The sequence below is a fragment of the Theropithecus gelada genome, chromosome 5 (genome assembly GCF_003255815.1).
Source record: "Theropithecus gelada isolate Dixy chromosome 5, Tgel_1.0, whole genome shotgun sequence".
NCBI classification, from domain to species: domain Eukaryota; kingdom Metazoa; phylum Chordata; class Mammalia; order Primates; family Cercopithecidae; genus Theropithecus; species Theropithecus gelada.
Genome location: NC_037672.1, coordinates 180,436,691 through 180,459,421, shown reverse-complemented (window position 1 = coordinate 180,459,421; position 22,731 = coordinate 180,436,691). Strand labels below are relative to the sequence as shown.

Genomic DNA, 22,731 nt, shown 5'->3' with positions numbered 1-22,731 from the left:
CGAGTTACCCTTGTCATCTCTTTACCTTCCAATCCCTGGGCCAAAGTTCTGTTGGCTGTACCTTTAGTACAGAGTCCTACCACTAGACACTACTGCTGCTGCTACCACCCTAGGCTAAACCACCAGCACTCGATGTGAAGACTTCTGAGTTGCTATGACATCTTCTGAGTTGCTTCTGCTAAATCTCCCTATTTTCACCCAGGTTCCCTATAATGTTGTATACACAGTATCCAGAGTGACCTTTAAATATGTCAGACCATGGCTCAAAACCCCTCAATGGCTTCCCAAATTTCCTACCATGGCTTCCAAGAGCCCCAAGTTCCTAGCCCCTTGTACACTGTGCTCTAATGCTCTGCCTCAGTCAAACTGCCAAGTTCGTTCCCTCTTCGCTCCCGCAAATCTTTGCCTGCCTGATTTCTGCTCTTAGCTCTAAGGATTACTTCCTGAAGACGCCTTTTTCAATTACCATAAATAAAAGACTCACCACCCCTCTGCCGTTCATTTCCAACCCTTTACTCGGTTTACCTTCCCTTTTAGCAATTTACCTAACATTGTATGTATCTGACTCCTCCACTAGAATGTATTGTCCACAAGCAGGGATATTTTCTTCTTTACACCACAACTGCTTAAAACGGTGCCTGGCACATTAAGAAGCACTCAGATGTTGAGTATTCAAGCACTGGTGGTGGAGCCACTGGGGGCAGGGGATACTCTCATGGGTGTATAAGCATCTATATATGCTTCAGATTTGTATAAATCTGGATGTAGATAATCCACAGCAGCTTTCAGTAAGTTGAAAACTGTGAAATGTGGCAGTGGTTCCAAAACATTTCTATATATTAGAATGGGAATCTTTAAAAAATTCTAATGCTTAAGCTACATTCCAAATGAATTAGATCACAATTGCTGAGGGTGGGGCACAGATATCAGTATTTGTTGAAACTCCCAGGTAATTCTAATGTTAAGTTTGAGAACCACTGGTATATACAGTATGAGTTGGTAACCATGATATGAGATCCAGTATACTCAACAACAAAAGAAATTCCAGTCCTAATGCTATGCATGCTTAAGACTTCTATTTCCAAGATGCATAGAAAACAAAACAAAAAAATTCATAAAACTGTTTCAGACATTAGGTCTTAAAGGGAGCACACCTTCCAGGGTTTTCCCGGTTCGCTTTCCCATCAAGTCTAATCCAAACTTGCGCATTTCTATTAGGACGTTTATTCTTTTATCCCATCTGCTCAGGCAGATCTATGCATGAAAAAGTGGTGACTTCTATGTAAGTCGCATCTGAAGGCTTTGGGGATTTTGTCCATACTGGTATTTTTAATGGTGTCACGTAAAAAGCTCCATTCTGGTAATAAGGTTGTAATCACTAAAACAAAATGCCATATTCTCAAAAGGATTTCCTTACAACTCAGCTAAGTTATGATGATGAGAATGGATTTCCTAAATTCTTCATCATGCTGTCTAACATTTCTCACTCAAAAGGTAACAGAATCAACTAGCTCCAGTCATGAATCCAAATATCTTTAGGACAGTAGCTAACAAATATTGCACATTTACCCATCTCCAAACTCACCTTTAAACTATCTTTATACCTCAGAATGAAGGACAAAATTAATGAAAGAGAAGTCATGTCATTATTCAAATCCTTACTATAGTGCAAATACTAGAAATTTCCAAGGAATCTTGGAAATATTTAAGCCAACTCATTTTACAGGTAATGACCTGATACCCAGACGAGGTGAAATGACGTGCCTAAAAGTCACACAGGAGAGCTAGAAGACAAAAAAAAGCTTTTTTTTTTTTTTTTTTTTTTTTCCAAAACAAGCAGGGGTTTTTCATGTTAATCAACAAGAATCAAGATCATCAGATCACGAAGAAATGAGGAATAAAACATACGTTACACACAGATTTAAAGAACTAGTCAATCTGCTGCTCCCAAAACCAAAACCTTCTCTAAACATATGGACATATATCCATCAAGATGCACACCCTTCAAATATCAGAATCTTGGAAAATTCAACTTACAAATACATTAATTGCATTATGATGATGAAGTAAGTTAAATGTGAAAACATCAAACAGCACCAATACCAGAAGTTAAGAAGGTAAATACACTATTATTTAAAATAATGTATAGTCACTGATTGGGACAGAAATGACAATAACCACTAGCAAAACCATTTAAAACAACTCTCTGACATAAAGGCTATATGTAAAGACTACTATATGCCCTTTTCCACTGATAGGGCCTATGGCTAGGCATCCTGGCAGCGGGTCACATGGAAAATACTATTAAAGATGCATTTTTAATTGTTCAACCTTGAGCCGTGATACTACACAACCCAAAGTTTGCCAGTGTAAGCCAGTCACTGTATTTTTGGTATCCTACTTTTTTTTTGGGGGGGGGGGGGGGGGGGGACGGAGTCTCGCTGTTGCCCAGGCTGGAGTGCAGTGGCAGGATCTTGGCTCACTGCAACCTCTGCCTCCTGGGTTCAAGCAATTCTCCTGCCTCAGGCTCCTGAGTAGCTGGGACTACAGGCGAGCGCCACCACGCCCAGCTAATTTTTGTATTTTTTATTAGAGACGAGGTTTCACCGTGTTGGCCAGAATTGTCTCCATCTCTTGACCTTGTGATCCGCCTGCCTCGGCCTGGTATCCTAACTACTCTTACCTGTCCCAATTAAAACAAAACACAAAACGACTCCCTTATTAAGCACTAGATTAAGTATATCTACGCAGCAGCAGCAAGGCATTAACAAATGGGCTGACAGTGTATCAAAATGCTACTGAGGAAAAGACAGCAGCAAGTACTCTCATAAGAGCACGTTATTCCACATGGAATCCCAAATTACTCTTATCTCCAGTTCCTCAAACCCCTGGAAGACTAGAGATGAACAAGCGAAGGTATAAACGGGGCTAGGGAAAAAGCAGCTCAAATGGCATAGTGTCTGTATTTTAAAGTACCCAAGATCATGTGATGCTTACAGAGAAATCCCACTATAGCTCAAATTGTTTAAACATGTATAACTAAAATGCTAGTGAAACTTTTGTGTTTACCCAAAAAATAGCATTGCAGTTTTAAGTGAAAATGAAATAAGCATGGTTTGTGAAATGTTTGTTTACACCACCCTCTTCCTGCTCCCTGCTCGTTTCATCAGGTGATCTGAAGACTACCTGGTTGGAAATATTTGGTAATGCAGTGCAGAAAATTAAGGTCACAGACAAAGTACAACAACTTTTAATACACCATTAATACTAATGATTAAAAATTATTGCATAGTCTTATGCATTTACCCTAAAACATTTTCTGAAAGTAAACGAATTATATAAAAGACAAACAACCCTTTAAAATGTGGATGGCCTTTACTACCTCGACCTTCTATCCTTTTTTGTCTTTTCAGTACTTTTGTCCATGGTTTTCTCATTGTCTCCCCTGCACTTTGGGCAATACCATTTCCCCTTTGGTTTATAGGTGAGTGAAACGCATGAAAAGTGAAACCATTCAATTGGACACTGTTCATTGTCACATCCTATCATCTCCCCATAAGACACTTGGTTGCATAAGCAGTATGTAGGTTCGTTAGGATCTATTGCAAACTCAACAGGTGAAGCTTCCCTTTCCTGCTTGGCCTTGGAGCGTTTCTTCTTCTTTGCTGACTTGGATTTCTTTTCTTTAGGTGGCTGATCATCACAGTCTTCGATCCCATTTGCCATATGACATAAATCACGGCTTTCACTGGTCCGCTGTCTGCGGGGTCTTCTTGAAGATCTTTCTGGTTGGCTAGAATCCATCTTTGCTTTATCTGAGGCCCGTTCACTTTCAGCAGGATCTTGGAAACACTGTGAATGTAACTCCATTTGTCTTGCCCGATTTTCTACCAATTCGAGCATTTGTGTAACAATCTGGATTTTTTCATCTCCCAATTCTTGACTATTAATTAGTGCTCTCTGGAGAAGCTGCTGTAGACGCTTCTTTTGGTTTAAATCATCTTCTTTCTTATATTTTTCATAGACATCATCAATTTCCTTTAACGTTTCTAAAAAAGGAAAAGAATGAGAACATTATCATGTGTTAGCAGACATAACATTTCCAAGTTAGTTATTTTTTACAGAATTGAAGTTAGAACTCAAACCATGAAACCATACTCCTCTTTGGTACGTATACATTAAAAACTATTTCATACAAAGACCACATTATCTAATATGAAAGTATATTTAGAAGTAATGAAAAGAAAGAACACAAAACTAATACTCATTAATCTATATTAAAAAGGGTAAGAGGCCAGGCGTGGTGGCTCACGCATGTAATCCCTGCACTTTGAGAGGCCGACGCAGGTGGATCACCTGAGGTCAGGAGTTCAAGACCAACCTGGCCAAGATGGTGAAACCCTGTCTCTACCAAAAATATAAAAAATTAGCCAGGCATGGTGGCAGGCGCCCCTAATCATTCCAGCTACTTGGGAGAGAACTGCTTGAACCCAGAGGCGGAGTTTGCAGTGAGCTGAGATCACACCACCGCACGCCAGCCTAGGCGACAGAGCAAAACTCTGTCTCCAAAAAAAAAAAAAAAAAGGATAAGAGATGTTTGGCTAATGATCAAAAGTATTTCTAATGGGCAGGAACACTGCATGCCACTTCAGTCTACTAAGTGCTGTAACACCTTCAAAACAACTCTATACATAAAATTTGCAGGCTGGGGTCCAGCTCTAAAACTTGTAAAGGTTACAGGACTAGGCTACAGATTACTGCCCAAATGTGTTTACAGGATTTACAGTCAAATCAATGACTTGTGACATGACTCCGGAGACACTACAGCTTCACTTTCACATCATACATTCTTAACAAAGAAGGCATAAACAGCTCTTAGCTTCCCATCATCTTAGTTTTAATGGCTCTATTTTAGCCTCACATGGGAAATTCTGAAAATGAAACTATTTCCAGGGTAAAACTATTTCCAGAGTAGATTCTGGTTCTGGCATCAACTGACCAAACCACTAACAAAATTATAATAAAGTCAGCACTAGATCATTCTGCCTTTGTAGATAAATCAGTAGTTGGTTCTAAGCTTTCTGAACTGCTGATTTAGTTGCAGGGCACGTGGAATACACTTACTTAAATAAAATAAAAATAGCTGACTCACTAGAAGGTATCCAAAAATCTGAAAATATAATTTCATATGTCACCAAAAATTTACTTAAGATTAGTTTTGTTCAAAACTGTTTTGTTTCTTATTCTTACAAGATGTAATGCTATCTCAAAGAGTTCTGGCCCCATGGTATTTTTCATACCACATGGCATACCAGTTTTATATTCCAATATTATAATTATTAAAAACAGAAATGTTGGACAAGTAAACATATACATTGGGGCTGTCTGCAAGTAAGGCACACAAAAGCAAATATTCAACAGAACTCATTAATTAGCTTCTCCCTGGAAATCGCAGGTACTCATACTTGATGTACAACTGTCTAACCTGGAATACATAACAAAGTGCCACCACACGGTTAACAGCACTTATGCCCGCATAGCATATTTTTGAACAAAGTTCATGTATATTCCATTTGCTTAGCTAGGCATCTAAGCAGATTTCTTAAGAACCTCATTTCCCTACAGGAAAAATAAGGAAACTGGTTCCCTCAGACATATAAAAAAATTGAGGATTAAAAAAAAAAGAGGCAAACCTCATTTCAAATATTCTGTACCTAATAATCAGGTGTTAGAGGCTAATTACAGTATATATCACACCAGCACACTGATAGATGAGATGCAAAAATTTTTAAGACACCTTTTTATATAGTGAAAGACAAGAAATTTAACATTTACTCAGCCCCTTCTATGTGGTAAAGATTTTCTCAGTTAATCTCCACAGCAACCCCATGAGGAAGCCATCACTTCTGCTTGTGAAAAAAACTGCAACTCAAGAGATAAGAACCCCAGACTTTGAACTGTGCCAGATCTGTGTATGTCTGACCTAGCAGTGTAAGCACTTTCTATAAACTATATGAAGGCACTTGAAATTAAGTATCAAATTTTAGTTTGAAGGTTGTTATTTATCGAAGAAATGAGTGAGAACACTAGAACAAAAATAAAGGTTCTCTAATAACCCTATCCCATAATAAGTACTTCAATTGTGAAATTGTTTTCTTCTTTATTTCTCATCTTTATAAGGTTTTCAGCAGTTCTGAAAATGTCTCAAGTAGGTGAGAAATTTATTTGACTGCCTATCTGATTTATATCACTAAATATTGCTAGAAATATTAGATCCAAAACCAGAAAAGACTTAAGCATTAGTGAAGAAATAAAAAACATGAAATCTGAATCCGAAACACAAAATATATATAAACATAAAACTGAAAGTTGAGCTCGGTAACCATGCGCAAAGAGTGAAAACTGGATGAGTTTTTAATCATTAATCACAATCTTCATGGAGCTAAGAATTTTTATAATCTCTTAGTCTTGTAAGACCTACTATATTACTAATCTTACCAGAGCTATTAATACATCACAATTATAGATGATCCGAAAGCAGATTTCCCTGTCAACAAATTATAGTATCCCTTACCAACTTCAAATAGCTTAACTCTTGTGAAAGGAAACATGTGTCTTCAAAGAAATGTAAAAACCTGCAAGCTTGCTGGGCGCGGTGGCTCACGCCTGTAATCCCAGCACTTTGTGGGGCAGAGGGGGGCGGATCACCTGAGGTCAGGAGTTCAAGACCAGCCTGGCCAACATAGTGAAACTCCGTATTTACTAAAAATACAAAACTTAGCGGGGCGTGATGGCAGGTGCCTGTAATCCCAGCTACTCGGGAGGCTGAGGCAGGAGAATCGTTTGAACCCGGGAGGCAGAGGTTGTAGGAGCCAAGATAGAGCCACTGTACTCCAGCCTAGGGGACAGAGCAAGACTCTGTCTGAAGCAACAACAACAACAACAGCAACTGCAAACTTTACAAACTTTAGTGTTATTTGAAAAACTAGAAAGGTTCAATATACAATTATTAAGCACGTATCATTTTTAGGTTACCATTCATGTTTGTGCTCCATATCTGCAGAAATCCCCTTGGACAGTTTTTATTAAAATTTAAATTGTTTGAAAACAAGGATATGCATCTAAAGTTGCAGGAGCTGGAGCCAAATATTCTACATCTAATTAACTGGACGAGTTAAACTCTTTCTAATCTATAAAAGAAATATTTATATAATGGTCTGGACTCAGCGCATCAGTTTGAATTCCCTCCCCCCCACCCCCTCCCCCAAACACGGATCAGTCCTATGAATCCCATGGATTCAGAAAACAAATTTATCAACTAAAAAAAAATCAGAGACACTTATGTCACCCAAGAAGTGGATTCCTTTAGAGACTTTTAAACTATAGGATTACTGACGTGTTTACAAAAACAGAGAATGGGTCCAGGAAATTATCTTTAAAGTTCATATGGCTGTTTCCATACTATGTTCAAGGTCTGTTCCTCGATTCAAGGTTATTAAGCGCAACACATTTCCCCTTTTAAACTGCCCTCCTAGTAGCACCACCGATAGTAGGTGATAACACTGTAAGGAAGGTCGATTCTTCCCGGGTCGGCCCGTAAAGGGTGGTTTCGCCTTAACACTTAAAAGTCGGAGAAGGAGGGGCTTGGGGACGCCAGGCGGTTGCCCAGTCAACCAACCCACTTCCTCCTGAAGCCCGGAAGTGACACATGTCCCGGAACCTACGCGGAGCCAGGGTCCGAGACCGTCTGAGCTGCTAATCTCCGTCCTGATCCATTGGTTGGGAAAGAGATTGGAAACATCACCGCAAAACATGCTGCAAACCCCAACTCGGACTCCGCTGGGGCCGAACCAACGCCCTCACACAGCCTCGACTCCCTCCCCAGCAGCTGGCTCGCCGCCGCCCCTCTTGCAACCAGCCATTTTCCAGGCCCGCGGGAACGCGCGGCGCGCCCCTCCCACTCCCCACGTCACACCCGCAGGCCCCGCCCCCGGCGCGGGGGCCCTCCCCGCCACACACGCCCCTCTCTTCCTCTCCCGCGGGGGACCCCTCCCCTCTTAACCATTTTGCCGAAAGAGCTGGGCTAGGGCTGCGGCTCGGGGCGGCCGAGAACTTTCCCGGGGCAAGAGAGCGGAACGGACTGCTATCCTCCCGGCCGGGGTAGGAGCGCGGAGGAAGGCCCCCTCAATCTGCCTCCGCGGCCTCTCGCCCCCTCCCTCCCGCACGTTCCAAAGCACCCGCACTCGTGGGTGGGGGCGAGTGAGGTGGGGAAGTGCGCCCCGCAGACCAGCGGGAGCCCGGCCGCTCACTCCCTCCGGCCCTTGCCCGGCTGCAGTCCTGGGCCGGGGCGGCAGGGTCTGCGGCACGGGGCAGGCGAGCGCCTGAACAAATGCTTGCTGCTTAAAATGGCTGATTCCCCTCCGCGGCAGCTGCAGCCGCTGGGTCTGCAGCGGGGGCTGACGAACAGCCCCCACCCCCACTCCGGGGACCCCAGAGAAGTACTCGCCCACCGCGGGGCAAGGAGGGCCGCGAACCCAGTCTCCAGTCCTCCCCGTCCCGCTCGGCAGACCCTCGGTAGGCTCGGGGAGACTGTCACGGGAGAAAGGGAAGGTGGCACTGCCCCGGCAGGCTCCCTGCCACCGGCTCCCGAGGCCGGCAGCCCCGCGGCCCCTACCTTGATATTTGTTGTCCAGCTCTCGCAGCACAGACACGTTCCTCTGCATGTCGTGGGGCAGCGACTCCACGCACTCAAGGTAGTCCTGCACGTAGCAGGTGAGCAGCCGGCTCCGCTCCCCAGTCAGGAGCGCGGCCGACGAGTACAGTTGCTGCTGCTGCTGCCCTAACATCCTGCCGATCCGCGCCGTCGCCGCCGCCTCCGCATCCAGCAGCCGCACATGCACCGGCCGCGGCCGCCGCGGTCCCTCAGCTCAGCAGCCCGGCGCCGCGGGGACCCCGCAGCCGCTCGAGAGGGCACGGCCGCGCTCCCCGATCTCCACTCCCCCCAGAGCAGCCCTCACTCCCCGCCCCCGCAGCACCAGCCCAGGGGCGGGGCGAAACTGGGGCTCCCTCCTTTCTCCCCTCCCGCTCCAGGACCGGAGCAGTGGGGATCCCCTCGGCGGGGCCGGCGCCGGGGTCCCGGACGCTGACACTTCCTGTCCCCCTCGGAGTCCCCAGATGCTACCAGTGCCGTCTCGCAGCCCGGATCCCCATGACAAGCCCGTCGCCGCCTGCCTGTCCCCAGTCACCCTCCGTGCCTGACGGGGAGCCTCCCGCTGGCCTGCCCCCGCCCCTCCGCCCGCGGCCGCCTCTGCGCCTGCGCAGCACTCGATCCGAATAAGGCCGGGGCCCGCCCCTACCGCCTACCGGAGGGTTCGCATTCTCCCGCCTTCGCTTTGCCGCCCGGGCGATTGGTCTGCCGGCTCCGGGCTAGGGGGGAGGGTGTCGGGGGCGGCCAAACGGCAGGCCGCGCCCCGCCCCCCTTAAAGGAGAAGCTTGGGGAGCCAGTCTCTGCGCCCCGCGTCTGAATGGGACCCGGCAGGGGAGGCGGCTCGGTCCTTCCGGCCGCCCTCCCCGCGGGGAGGGGCAGCTCCGCCCGGCCACACCGGCTTTTTACCCATCCGGCGGTCCGAGTGCGGCTCCTCGCGAGCCTGCAAAGGAGCAGCAGGCGGTTCCTTTTTTTCGGACGACCCGGAGCGAGGCCTGCAGGACTGCGCGTCCCGGCGGGCGGCGGGCGGCAGGCGGCGGGCGGCTCCCGGCATGCGCGGCAAGGCGTTCCCGCCGCCTCCGAGCTCGCCTGGGGCTGCCGCCCGCCTCCTGCCGGGCCCTCGGGCTCGTCCGGCACCGCGGGGCTGACCGGGGAGGTAGGCGGTGCTTCCTCCGGCCCCCGGCGTCGTGTGCCCTGCGGGTTTCGTGGCCCTTCCCCTGCGCTGGAATCTTCTGTGTCATTTAGGGGGAAGGGATGCGGGACGGCATCTGCCTGCCAACGCATAGGTCCCACAGACAGCCTTTAAAAACAACTGCGTTTGGGGTGTGTCAGAACATTTAAACACAGGACGTCGGCGGGGCTTCCTGGCGGAGTGGGGCACACGCCAGCTTTACGGGACTTTTTGCTCGGTCCTGCCCCAGGACTACAATCGGAGGGGACCTGGGGCATGCAGACGCGAGTAAAAACCTAGTCAGCGGGCGGGCCCTCGGCCCCGTAATCTACGTGATCTCCTAGTGGGGTTTAATTTCGGTGTAGTGTAAACGAGATGCCAAGTAGAAGAACTGATTTTAATTTCAGATGGACTTTTTTGAAAGAAATGGGTGCAAATAGAATGAATGCATGGAGAATTTTAATGGAATGCCTATGTAAACAGGCCCTATTGTGAGTACTACCTTTGAGTTAAAAAGAAAATGTGAGTGGTGACATATTTGGATCTTCTTAGATCCAGTTTGCAGCGTTGGTACACCTGAATGGTGACCTATTTAGAGCACTTTTGAAACAGCTGTTAATAGTAACTAGCTTTTGACTTGCAAAGAGAAATCTAGATCTTTATCTAGAGGAAATTTTAAATTTCAAACCAAAATAAAGCACTCCAGGCAATTTGACGTCATAGGACGTCAGCTATTTCAAAGGACTGGGAAATCGTCTTGGGTTATTATCCTAGGACACTGAGGTTTGGGCCAGTATTAAGTCAACCCAGACAGTACAATGTATAGTATTTCTGAGAACATTTGGGGATTTTACTGTTCTTTAAACCTTTCGGCCGGGTCTCGTCAAAAAACGGCCACTGTGAAGAACTGAATTTTACTGGTTTTTACTTGAACTCTACTATTTTTGTTTTCTCACAAATTTGAATAAGATGGTCTTTATCAAAGGCCCAAAATACTGTGGGGTGCCTTGTTACAGGTCAAACACCGAATGTACCAATGGATTTTATTCAGTCTGATAAGTGATCTGCAGGTAGATAAGAGAAGTGTTTAGAAACTAAATTGGGAAAAAGGCAAAGATGCAGAATACCTACAGTACTCCGGAAACAGAGCAAGGTGATAGGACGGATGAGCATGGGATAGGAGACATTTTATAGCATTATTTTCACCTTTTATAATTCTGTTGAACAGGCTGGAAAAAAGCAAAAAAATCCAAAGATTATTTTAACTGGTACTGATCTAAAACTATAAAACACTGTAGTATGATAATATATGTATATGTATGAATTATTTTAGACATGCTTTTCTTGCCATATTTATTTTAAAAGGTTAATCGAAGGCTTATTCTACTGCTACCCTGCGAAAGCAGCCTGTGTGGGGAGAACACTTCAGTGGGGAAAATAAAAAATCGCCACAATCCCTAAACCCTTGACCTTGATTATTGAGCACTGTCCTTCCCTTCTGAATGGTCAGTTAACTGGAAATATGGGGTCTCTTCAGATTGAATTTCTTGTCTTCTAAATGCAAAATTTAAAATCTTCCGTTCTCAGCAACTAGAAATTAATTTATGGTATTTAATCCTGTGAATAAAGCAAAAAGGCATTTTCTTTGCTCCACAGTGTATTATCTACCACAAAGCAACCCTAAAAAAAAATAAATAAGTAACTGATCTCCCTAAATTAGTCTGGGATTACCTTGAATTTCTAAGTCAGTGACTTTAAGAGGTCCCTGGCAGGGACTGTGTATGCCTCCGTACCTGTCTCTTGGGGAGAGCAACAACTTCAAACTGATTGAAAACAAACTGGCAAGTAATTGTGAAAGATTCCTAAAGAAGACTGCTGAGAAAATTCAGCTTCTGTTTGAGTCAGGCCAAATAAATGAAATCCTTTTCTTTTTTCTACTTTTTAATATTTTTAAACTTTTATGGAAATTTTCAAACAAAGGCAAAAGTAATAGTACAATAAATCCTCATATACTGTTTACCCAGCTTCAACATTTAGCAACATCCCTTCGCACTCCCTCACTCTTGCTGGATTTTTATCATTTTATCTGTAAATACTTTAAATACGAATAGGTAAAATATAACAGTTGTTTTTTGTTTGCTTGTTTTTGAGACGGAAATTTGCTTTTGTTGCCCAGGCTGGAGTGCAATGGGGCGATCTTGGCTCATTGCAACCTCCGCCTCCCAGGTTCAAGCGATTCTCCTGCATCAGCCTCCCAAGTAGCTGAGATGACTGGCGTGTGCCACCATGCCCAGCTAATTTTGTATTTTTAGTAGAGATGGGGTTTCACCATGTTGATCAGGCCAGTGTCGAACTCCTGACCTCCAGTGATCTGCCCACCTCGGCCTCCCAGAGTGCTGGGATTACAGGCATGAGCCACTGTGCCCCGCCAAGATAACAGTTTTTTAAACATATCCATAATACCATTTATTCTATCTCCCCAAATTTTCTTACTGTCATTTGATAACTACACAATTCAAATTTTCCTGTTGTCTCATTAAATCTTTTGCATTTGGTCTAACAGGATCCAACAAATCCCATGCATTTTATTTGGTTAATGAGGTCTTTTCCAACCCAGTAAGAGGCAGTTAATTCCCTGTTTAATTCAGTGAAGCAGAGAGCAATGTTTTTCTGAGGAAGATATTCAAGTAGTTTAAAATCACTGCTTTAAATATGGAGAAATTCAAGAAGAAATCCTCATATGAAAAAGTCACCGATTGATAGCGTGTTGTAAGAAATGTAATTGTACCTGATGCAAATAAATAAATCCTTAATAATCTAGGAGTCTGCGTTAGAGTGTAATTTGTTCTAGAAGGTCCAGTGAAGCATCTTAGATTATAGTGAAAAACCCTAAAACTTTACATCAATTCATTAGTACAAAAAGCAACTAAAAAAAACCTAATAGTCCTGTAATCCCAGCACTTTGGGAGGCCGAGACGGGCGGATCACGAGGTCAGGAGATCAAGACCATCCTGGCTAACACGGTGAAACCCCGTCTCTACTAAAAATACAAAAAACTAGCCGGGCGAGGTGGCGGGCGCCTGTAGTCCCAGCTACTCGGGAGGCTGAGGCAGGAGAATGGCGTAAACCCAGGAGGCGGAGCTTGCAGTGAGCTGAGATCTGGCCACTGCACTCCAGCCTGGGCGACAGAGCGAGACTCCGCCTCAAAAAAAAAAAAAAAATATAATATAATATAATAGTTTGCAAAAAAATATAATAGTTTGCATCTCCACTGAACTCAGTTTTAAAGCATTTTTGATTACTTTATTACATAAGTAATGCTATTGTAGAAAAAATTTAAATAGAGATAAAAAGAAGATATATAAAAGTCACTACAAACTGGAGTTAATTCTTCTCAATATCTAAATATACTCCAAGATGTAATTCCATTTTAGCAGTTCTTTTGCTGTAAGAAAACACTTTGGCTGGGATTGAAGGACAAAGTTAGGCCAGGTGTGGTGGCTCATGCCTGTTAATCCCAGCACTTTGGGAGGCCGAGGTGGGCAGATCACCTGAGGCCAGGAGTTCGAGACCAGCCTGACCAATATGATGAAACCCCGTCTCTACTAAAAACACAAAAATTAGCCAGACGTGGTGGCATGTGCCTGTAATCCCAGCTACTCGCTTGAACCCAGGAGGCGGAGGTTGCAGTGAGCCGAGATCACACCATTGCGCTCTAGCCTGGGCAGCAAAAGCGAAACTCCGCCTCATTAAAAAAAAAAAAAAGGACAAAGTTAAGAAAATATCAGATTCTCTAGAAGGAATATTAGAAATCTGAACCATATCACCCTGTACGTGGAGTTAATGTGATAGACCACACAGATTTAACTGGTGTATACAGTCAGTCCTACTGCTTTCCATTATAGTACTAGTCAGCATTTAGGATGACTGCTAAAAGCAAAACATGATCCTAAAACATTTTAACGAAGGGACCGTGTGAATGACTGGGACTGTAGTGAAGAGGAAATTCAGTATAATAAGATCTCATATTTTCATAACCAAGAAAAAAGGCGAACATACTATCCCCTTAGCTATCCCAAGGAGAAAAAATAGCACATATGGTATACTTTGCATATTGCTGACCAGAAAAACATTCAATTTTCCCTAGCTAGTTACCATAGTTACATGAGCCCTTTATAACATCAAGAGGGGGAACTAGGTCACAGTATTGAAGGAGTTTGAATTATGCAATTATGTTTTCTAAAAGCAGGGGAAAGGGTTTTTAATTGAGAGAAGAGAGATTTATGCTTTGTTCAAAATTGAAATTTTGGTCTGATTTTGCTGATGAAACCTAAAAATTTGTCCAAAATTTAATAGTTGATACAGTACATATAAATTACTCAACTTACACAAATAACAATAGCTAGATCCATAAAAATGACACATTATGTCTTTGTAGATATCCCTTTTTCTTAATGAGCTGTGTTACCCGAAAATGTTTTTGCAGGTAATCAGTAAACCCAACAATTGCCTAGCGTCTGACAGTAGCCAAACCATGTGTAAACTAAAGGCTTGAACTCTTCCGGTCTGTGAAAGTGTGAGGTAAAGGTTGGCACAGTGCCTTTCAGATGCTACTCTTTGTTGTACAGCAATTTTCCTATTAATTTCATCAAATGGAAGTGAGTGGCAGGAAGGGAATGTATTGAAAGTTGTGGTAGCATAGCCTTCACCTTGCCTTTATATGTATTATAATTTTTACTAAGAACCTTACAAAAAAGATGTTTTTATTTTAAAAAAAAAAAAAAAAAAAAAAAAAAGGCCTGGCCTTGTGGCTCACCTATAACCCCAGACTTTGGGAGGCCAAGGTAGGAGGATCACTTGAGAACGGGAACGTGAGAACAGCTTGAGTAGCACAGAGAGATCCTGTCTCTGCAAAAAATTAAAAAATTAGCCGAGTGCAGTGGTGTGCACCTCTAGTCTCAGCCACTTGGGAGGCTGATGCAGGAGGATCCCTTGAGCCCATGAGTTTGAGGCTGCAATGAGCTAGGATCGTACCACTGCACTCCAGCCTGGGCAACAGAGTGAGACCCTGTCTCAAAAAGAAAATGCATCTCAAGGTTGCATGATTTCGGATGTTTTCAATATCATGATCACTCTAGACTCGTAATTTTTTAATGCTGAAGTTATCTTAGATCAACGATGTCTCCAAAGCAAGGAAGAGCAGGCAACAGGCAGCCCAACTGGGCAGCTAGAGGAGCCAGTGCTGCTGATGGTAGTGTATCCTAACCATCATCTATGCAGGGATGGGGAAGAGGATGGAGATCACCAGCTTTTCTACAGGTGATAATATTTGGACCCAGAGAAGTTAGCTTGCCCAGTGTCATATAACAATCCATAAAATAAGTATATACCTAAAAGTTTAAGAGTTAAACAAATAATTATCTTTTTCCTGGCTGACAATTATTGAAGGGAGAATTGGGCCCATGGGAAAAAATTAAGAACTCGGATATCATAAAATATTTTTCTGTGAAGTCTTACAGCAAATTTAACATCTCCTCTGAAGGAAAAGTAGAATTTGCTGAAGAATAATGTTTAAGTAACCACCCAGTCAAAAGTACTAGAAACTGTGTATCCTTTAGACTTACTTTAAAGGATCAATGCCTTATGCCTTCAGCACTAGCTAAAGAATGGTCTTTTAAAAATGAAACTAATGCTATCGGCTAGGTGCTTTTTGCTAAATCTATCATTTATTTGAAGTGCTTGATTATTTAATGAGGTCTTACTGGAGCTATTGTTACATTAATTGCTCTTAGCATGGTTAATTTAATCCAACATTTGGTAAGTATTGATTATCTTTCATGGGGTAACAGATTTTTTTTTTTTTTTTTGAGATGAGTCTCGCTCTGTCGCCATGCTGGAGTGCAATGGTGTGATCTCGGCTCACTGCAACCTCTGCCTCCTGGGTTCAAGTGATACTCCTGCCTCAGCCTCCCGAGTAGCTGGGACTACAGGCGCACACCACCACGCCCAGCTAATTTTTGCATTTTTTAGTAGAGACGGGCTTTCACCTTGTTGGGCAAGATGGTCTCAGTCTCTTGACCTCGTGATCTGCCCACCTCAGCCTCCCAAAGTGCTGGGATTACAGGTGTGAGCCACCACGCCCGGTAAGGGTAACAGATTTTTAAAAATTATTTATTTCCATAAATTGACATTCTCTGACTGTTTTATGCATGAAACCAGTATATCTCACTTTACACAATATATATGTTTCTGGAAAGTTGTATTTAAATCTTATTTTGCTAAATCAGGTAATTTTAGATGTGCCAGTTCTACAAAATGAGACCGAAATTTTGAAAATGAAAATATTCATTTAATACAAATAATTTATCTTATTTTATTTCTTTTTCTCTATTGTTACCTTGAGAAAACATAGGTTGTGTTCATTAACTGCAGTCTAGATGTACTTTCATTTTCTTGTTCTAACTGTAGTGTACATTGCAGATATTTTAGTACAACATCTTTTCATCACAGAAATGATATCTTCGGGGAAAAGACTTTGAGAAAGTGCCTGAAGTGACAGAACACATATTTTCTTCTGGTATCTGGCTAAAGTAAGTACTAGAATTAGATTAAAAACAAAGATATAAAAGATGGGGGGAAAATTGTATGGGAAGTATTAGAAGCTAAAGAGCTCTATATTAAGGGGAAATAGAAGAATCAGAAAAAGAAATGATTATTTGAGCCCTTACTGATGATGGTAGAACATTAAAATTAAAATTTAGGGGCTGAAATATTTAAATTTTATTTATGGAGACTATTTGTGATACTATTTTTCAATAACAAAAAATATAGTTGCTGGCCAGGTGCGGTGGTGGCTCATGCTTGTAATCCCAGCACTTTGGTAGGCTAAGGCAGGCGGATCACTTGAGGTCAGGAGTTTGAGACCAGCCTGGCCAATATGACGAAACGTCACCTCTACTAAAATACAAAAATTAGCTGGGTGCAGTAGCAGGCACCTATAATCCCAGCTACTCAGGAGGCTAAAGCAGGAGAATTGCTTGAGCCCACGAGGTAGAGCTTGCAGTGAGCTGAGATCACGCCACTGTACTCCAGCCTGGGCGACAGAGTGAGACTCCATCTCAAAGAAAAAAAATGTGTGTGTGTGTGTGCGCGCGTGCGCGTGTGTATATATGTATGTATTTGTGTGTGTACATATGTGATGTGTGCATATATATGTGTGTATGTGTGTGTGTATATATATAGTTGTAATACAGGGTTAGAACAATAGCATATCTAACTTAGTCTTTGACTGATAATTGGCATGTTGATTAAAAAATAATTTCAAAAAGCCAAGTGACTTCCTTATATAATATTACATTTAGGATATCCTAAACAATGTTAACTTTGTATTCAGATTAAATATCTCTGGAAAAATAGTCCAGCAATATCTAGAGGCTTCGTTTATCCTTTTGCACATTTGTTTTTCATTTTTTGGTATATGTATTATTTTAACAAAAATTTATGTTTCATCTAAAATATAAAAGAAACAAAGAACTGGGTGGGTGCAGTGACTCATGCCTGTAATCCCAGCACTTTGGGAGGCCAAGGCAGGTGGATCACGAGGTCAGGAGATCGAGACCATCCTGGCCAACATGGTGAAACCCCATCTCTACTAAAAAAAAATATACAAAAAATTGCGTGATGTGCGCGTGCCTGTAGTCCCAGCTATTTGGAAGGCTGAGGCGGGGGAATCGTTAGAACCTGGGAGGCAGAGATTGCCATGAGCTGAGATCACGCCATTGCACTCTGGCCTGGCGACAGAGCGAGACTCTGTCTCAAAAAAAAAAAAAAAGAAAGAAAGAAAGAACTTTATGCACTTTCTGCAATAACAAAATGCAAATGTAATGTTATGTACCAGGAAAAGAGTAGATAAGTAGATACACCAAATATTTGGATTTAGTTCACTTTTATAATTTTTTTTTACTTTTTTTATTAGTCATGTCTGGTCTTAGCATACCAGCATTCTAACAGCACATAAATTATTGCACAAATTAAAGCGAAGAAGTACCACAATTGGTAAATTTGAAGCTTCTGAAGACTTCTCACTTTAGGAATTAATCTAGGCAGTTTGGCTGAGAAACACATTTTTTGTGGAAAATTTTTAGCAGTTTAAGAGAAGTTCGAGGTAACCCTTTTCTCATTCAGCATAGCCCTCAACTTGCTGCTAAGAGCTTTAACAACTTTTGCAGGATCTCACTTGAGTATTTCAGGTTCATATGGAACAATTCTTATCACTTTTATGAATCAGATATTTTAAAATTCAAATTTAGATTGATGTTATATGTTAACACCACCTATAACATCTGCCTACACCCTCAGAAGGGACCGATGAAATATTAACTAGCCAAGGAATCATTTTTTGACTGTGGTCTTTTCTGTAGGAATGAAATTTGGCAGAAATATTTAATGAAGAGGAATCTGAACATAGCAATTGAGAAAGGAGAAAGACTGAGAGAAGACTCCAGATGTCGTAAAGCAAAGAGAGGATGAGGCACAGGAAGCAGCTCTTATTATTTCTGTTGCACAGCTCAGAGAACTCCAAGCAATTGATTCTATCCTAAGGACATATTTTTTCAATTTGAGATGTAATGAATTTGTTTTCCAGTAAAATAGATATTAGTAGATCTATAACATACAGGAAACAATCGAAAATAGAGATAAGTGGTAATAATACCTCATTTCATAAGACATCTTTTTCAGAAAATTATTCTTCAGTATGTGGTGCATTGGCTTTCTAGGAAGGAATGGGAGTGAGAACCCTGCTGAAATGAATAATGGCCTTGGGGAGAGGGAAAGAGAAGCAAAAAAGGAGCAGTTAACAGGAAAATGAGGTCATATGGAAAGAAAGAAATAGATCAGGGCATTTTTAGGAGGTAATATCAATTGAGTTTAGTGACTGTATTTAGAGGATGGGAGAGGAGGTATCATCTAGGGTTTTGGCTCGGACCACAGGTAGATCTTGTTAAGGCTATATGAAACAGAAAATCCAGGAGGTAACACAGGTTTGTGGGGGAAATGATACAAATATAAATCATACAAGGATACGAACCCTGTAGATTTTACAACTTTGAGCTCTATCCTTCTTAGGCCTCCTCTTCTAAGCAGCATAAGCTACTGCTCCCTACATGTTACCTGTTCATAAAGTCTGAGGCAGGGGAATCGCTTGAACTTGGGAGGCGGAGGTTGCAGTGAGCCGAGATGGTGCCATTGCACTCCAGCCTGGCGACAGAGTGAGACTCCATCTCAAAAATATAAAAAAAGAAAAGAAAACAAACAAACAAACAAACAAACAAAGAACTTTATGCACCTTCTGGAATAACAAAATGCAAAGGTAGTATTACCTACCAGGGTAGAAATTGGAGGCTAGAATATGTTGGGTAGGGTAGAGAGACTAGAGGGAATGATTTAGCAATAAAATAGGTTTAAATATCTTCTCACATGCCCGGACTTAATTAGCTTTGTATTATTCCTGTTAGTAAGCCGGGAATTAGTAGTAGGTGATACGCAAGGATGCGCAGGGCCTTGTGAGGAAAAAAGTTACGGTAGCAGTTCTGGTTGCTTACCCCTTGCATGTCTCCAGGGGAACCATCTTCGACCTTGGCCAACCCCTGGATTACAATCCTGGGAGTGTTCCTTACGTTAGTGACGATGATTTTGTTGTATACACCTGGAGCATTGGATCATTCCATACTGGCTCGCCACGTTGTGTTGCACAAACACCAAGATTGATAAACAGGCACCTGGTTTTATTATTGGGCCCCTGAGTTTTGGTTGCCATAGCCAATTCCATAGCAGAGTATGCATACATGAACAGCCTCCCACAAAAGCCTTAGACCCTGAGACTCAAGTGGGCTTCTGTGGGCAGAGACGTTCCACAGGTGTCTACAGTTTGCTGAGAGAGAGAGAATTCCTGTGTAGCTGCAGACGAAGGACAACAGAATCCTATGTTGGACCTCTCTGGACTCCACTGATACATCTTTTCCTGTTGCTTTTGCTCTGTATCCTTTGCTGTCATAAATCTTAGCTATGTGTTAATATATAGCCTGCTATTGAGTCTTGTGAGGCCTCTGGGATCACCAAAGGAAACAACCATATACCTAGTACTGAAGAGATTTAAAGCCCAATTTGTCCATCTGAGTCTTGATAGGATTCACTGAAAAAGAATAATCAACATATGTATCTGCAGTGTCAAGGTTTAAATGAAATCAAGGCTTTGGTCTTTGTCCACAAGACATTTGTAGTCTTTATAGGGACATGACACATGTTAGGGAAATGCTTATGAGCATAAGTATAAATAAAAGCAAATTGGCAATGATGGCAGAATTAAAGAGAGATTAAAATTGGTAAAAGTCAAGCAAGGCTAATGAAATATGGTAGGTATTTAAGAAGAGATATAGGACTGCATTATCAAATGATAGCCATAATTTTTCCCCATATGTACTTTAGCTGTATGTAAAAACTGTAAAATAAAAAACATTTTTCTTAGATTTTATCTGATGTATTCCAAGCTCAACTCAAGTTTGATGAATTATTTGTATGGAATCTAAATTTGTACTAAATCAAAATTTAAGTGTTTTATGCAACAATTTTTTATGAGCCCTCCAGTTATGGATTTCAGCTATGGGATAATGTTCTCATGTGTTATTATCCCAAAGACTCCATGCCAATTCCTGTTATAATTAGTCACACCTGATAATTCCTTCAGTTGTGTGGTTAAGCTGCTTGTGTCCAAAGCAGTTTACCTGAACTACACATGTGCAGGGCAGACTCTAAGCAGCCCAGATTAAGAAGGAACTTTGAAGGTTCTGCTTCCTGTAATGGCCAGATAGCTCCTATCAGATCAGTGTTCTTGCAAATAACGGCTATACATTCTGCACAGAATTTAAAAGTCTACCAGAAGGCCCTGGAGAGCAGGAAAAAGAAGGCAGATTCTGGACGGGAGTCCACACTGGGAAGAAGGAAATAGCAGTTCATGAGTTTCATCGTGGAAGAATGTCATTTAGCCTGGGGGCAGGCCCTCATCAGTACCATGTAGAATGACTATGACTTTCAAACTTGCAGACTTACTGGCTTGAAGAGCCAGAGGTTGGAGTCCAGGACAACCACAGGGTGGTATATGGTCTAAAGTTAATACCATGTATTGCCTTGATATCTGGTAAAATCAGGAGGCCCTTGAATGGCCTAACTACAAGTTCCTGCCCACACTCAGCTCCTTAGCTCAAGGATCAGGCACATTTCCTGCTTATTCCTGAGTCACAGGTTTTAGTTCCCTGACAGCTTATGGAATTATTCATCCACACCAGTCACGTCCTCCCTCAGGAACCAGGAGCGACCTCATCCTCTTGATAGTACAAAGCCTGCACCCATGGTGGTTCTCTATCTCCAAGTGCAGGCCCCACCTGGCCCTGTGTGGGGTAGGTGTTCTCCTCTGCTAGGCTGTGAGTATACGTGACTAGTACACTGCTGTCTCACCTGTGTAGTGTCTAGTGTCGTGTTTAGCCTATTCCCATAACCTTACAGTAGAAGTCCCTCCCTCACCAAAGAGGTGAGGAGGAGGGATGCAAACACACAGCAATGGGAAGTAGAGGAGAAATCACAGAGAAGAGAGATTCACAAAGGAGGAGCCTTAAAGACTATATAGAAACTGCCCAAATCTCTAGCTGAACCTAAACTACACATGTGCAGAGCAGACTCCAAGCAGCCCATATAAGGCTTAAATAACTGAAGGGAGAAGTTTGAGTTCATCCAAGTGTCCAGGATAGAATCTAAAATTACTAGGCATACGAAAAAATAAGAAAATGTGACTCAAAGTCAATCAGTTACTCCAGGATGAACCAGATGTTAGAATTGGAGACAAACATTTTAGAGCGACTGCCAAAACTATGCCCAAGGATGTAGAGGAAAATATACTCATAATGAATGAAAACATAGGAAATCACAGAAGAGAAAAAGAAACCATAAAAAAGAACCAAAGGTTAATGCTAACACTGAAAATATATTTAAAATGAAATTTTTGCTGAATAGCCTTAAGATCAGAATAGAGGCTGGGAGCGGTGGCTCACACCTGTAATCCCAGCACTTTGGGAGGCAGAGGCAGGTGGATCACCTGGGGTTGGGAGTTCGAGACCAGCCTTACCAACATGGAGAAACCTTGTCTCTACTAAAAATACAAAGTTAGCTGGGCGTGGTGGCACGTGCCTGTAATCCCAGCCACTCAGGAGGCGGATGCAGGAGAATCGCTTGAGCCCAGGAGGTGGAGGTTACAGTGAGCCAAGATCGTGCCACTGTACTCCAGCCTGGGCAACAAGAGCGAAACTCCATCTCAAAAAAAAAAAAAAAAAAAAAAAAAAAAAATCAGAATAGAAATAACAGAAGAAAGTATCTGTGAATTTGAAGGTAAAGCAATAGAAATTATTCAATCTGAAGATCAGAGAGGAAAATAAAATAAGGAACGGTGCCTAAGAGACAGAACAATACAAAAAGATCTAACATGTATAGGGTTCCAGAAAGGAAAGAGAAAATGGATGCTCAGTATTTGCTGCTGCCATGACACGGGGGTACCCCTGTCCCCAGACAAATTGTGCCCAAAGGGCAACATAGAGGATACTGAGGAGGAGTTGGAATAGGAGCCACAAGGAGCTAAATGAGACCCGTCATGACAATGGCGTCTAACGGAGATGCTCCCAAAAAGGTCTTGTCTGTACCTGGATCCATTTCTGATCTCTCCCTTTTCATGGCCCAAAAGATGTACAGATTTTCCAGAACAGCCTTGTGGATTGCAACCACTTTCTTTTTTTTTTTTTTTTTTTTTTGGGGG

At 42.5% G+C, this 22,731-nt stretch overlaps 2 protein-coding genes across 2 annotated transcripts; one reads left to right on the top strand and one right to left on the bottom strand.

Annotated features, from left to right (window-relative positions):
• Positions 1–3,227: 3,227 nt before the first annotated feature.
• On the bottom strand, positions 3,228–8,994 carry ING2 (inhibitor of growth family member 2). Its single transcript, XM_025385594.1, has 2 exons — positions 8,675–8,994; positions 3,228–4,049 (listed from the first exon to the last, which is right to left on the bottom strand). Exons 1-2 carry the CDS (start codon positions 8,844–8,846, stop codon positions 3,379–3,381), a joined length of 843 nt encoding a protein of 280 aa, XP_025241379.1. The 5' UTR covers positions 8,847–8,994; the 3' UTR covers positions 3,228–3,378.
• LOC112624403 (proline-rich proteoglycan 2-like) lies at positions 8,895–19,351 on the top strand. Its single transcript, XM_025384849.1, has 4 exons — positions 8,895–9,132; positions 9,486–9,860; positions 16,356–16,465; positions 19,002–19,351. Exons 1-3 carry the CDS (start codon positions 8,895–8,897, stop codon positions 16,412–16,414), a joined length of 672 nt encoding a protein of 223 aa, XP_025240634.1. The 3' UTR covers positions 16,415–16,465; positions 19,002–19,351.
• The last annotated feature ends 3,380 nt before the right edge of the window (positions 19,352–22,731 follow it).

Bases quoted from the DNA above. Each gene is read 5' to 3' on its own strand.
- ING2 (XM_025385594.1), bottom strand. From the start codon at position 8,846: ATGTTAGGGCAGCAGCAGCAGCAACTGTACTCGTCGGCCGCGCTCCTG. The intron at 4,050-8,674 runs GTAGGGGCCGCG...TTCCTTTTTTAG, and splicing joins GCTGGACAACAAATATCAAG to AAACGTTAAAGGAAATTGAT.
- LOC112624403 (XM_025384849.1), top strand. From the start codon at position 8,895: ATGCACCGGCCGCGGCCGCCGCGGTCCCTCAGCTCAGCAGCCCGGCGC. The intron at 9,133-9,485 runs GTCCCGGACGCT...CCCCCCTTAAAG, and splicing joins TCGGCGGGGCCGGCGCCGGG to GAGAAGCTTGGGGAGCCAGT. The intron at 9,861-16,355 runs GTAGGCGGTGCT...TGTACATTGCAG, and splicing joins CCGCGGGGCTGACCGGGGAG to ATATTTTAGTACAACATCTT.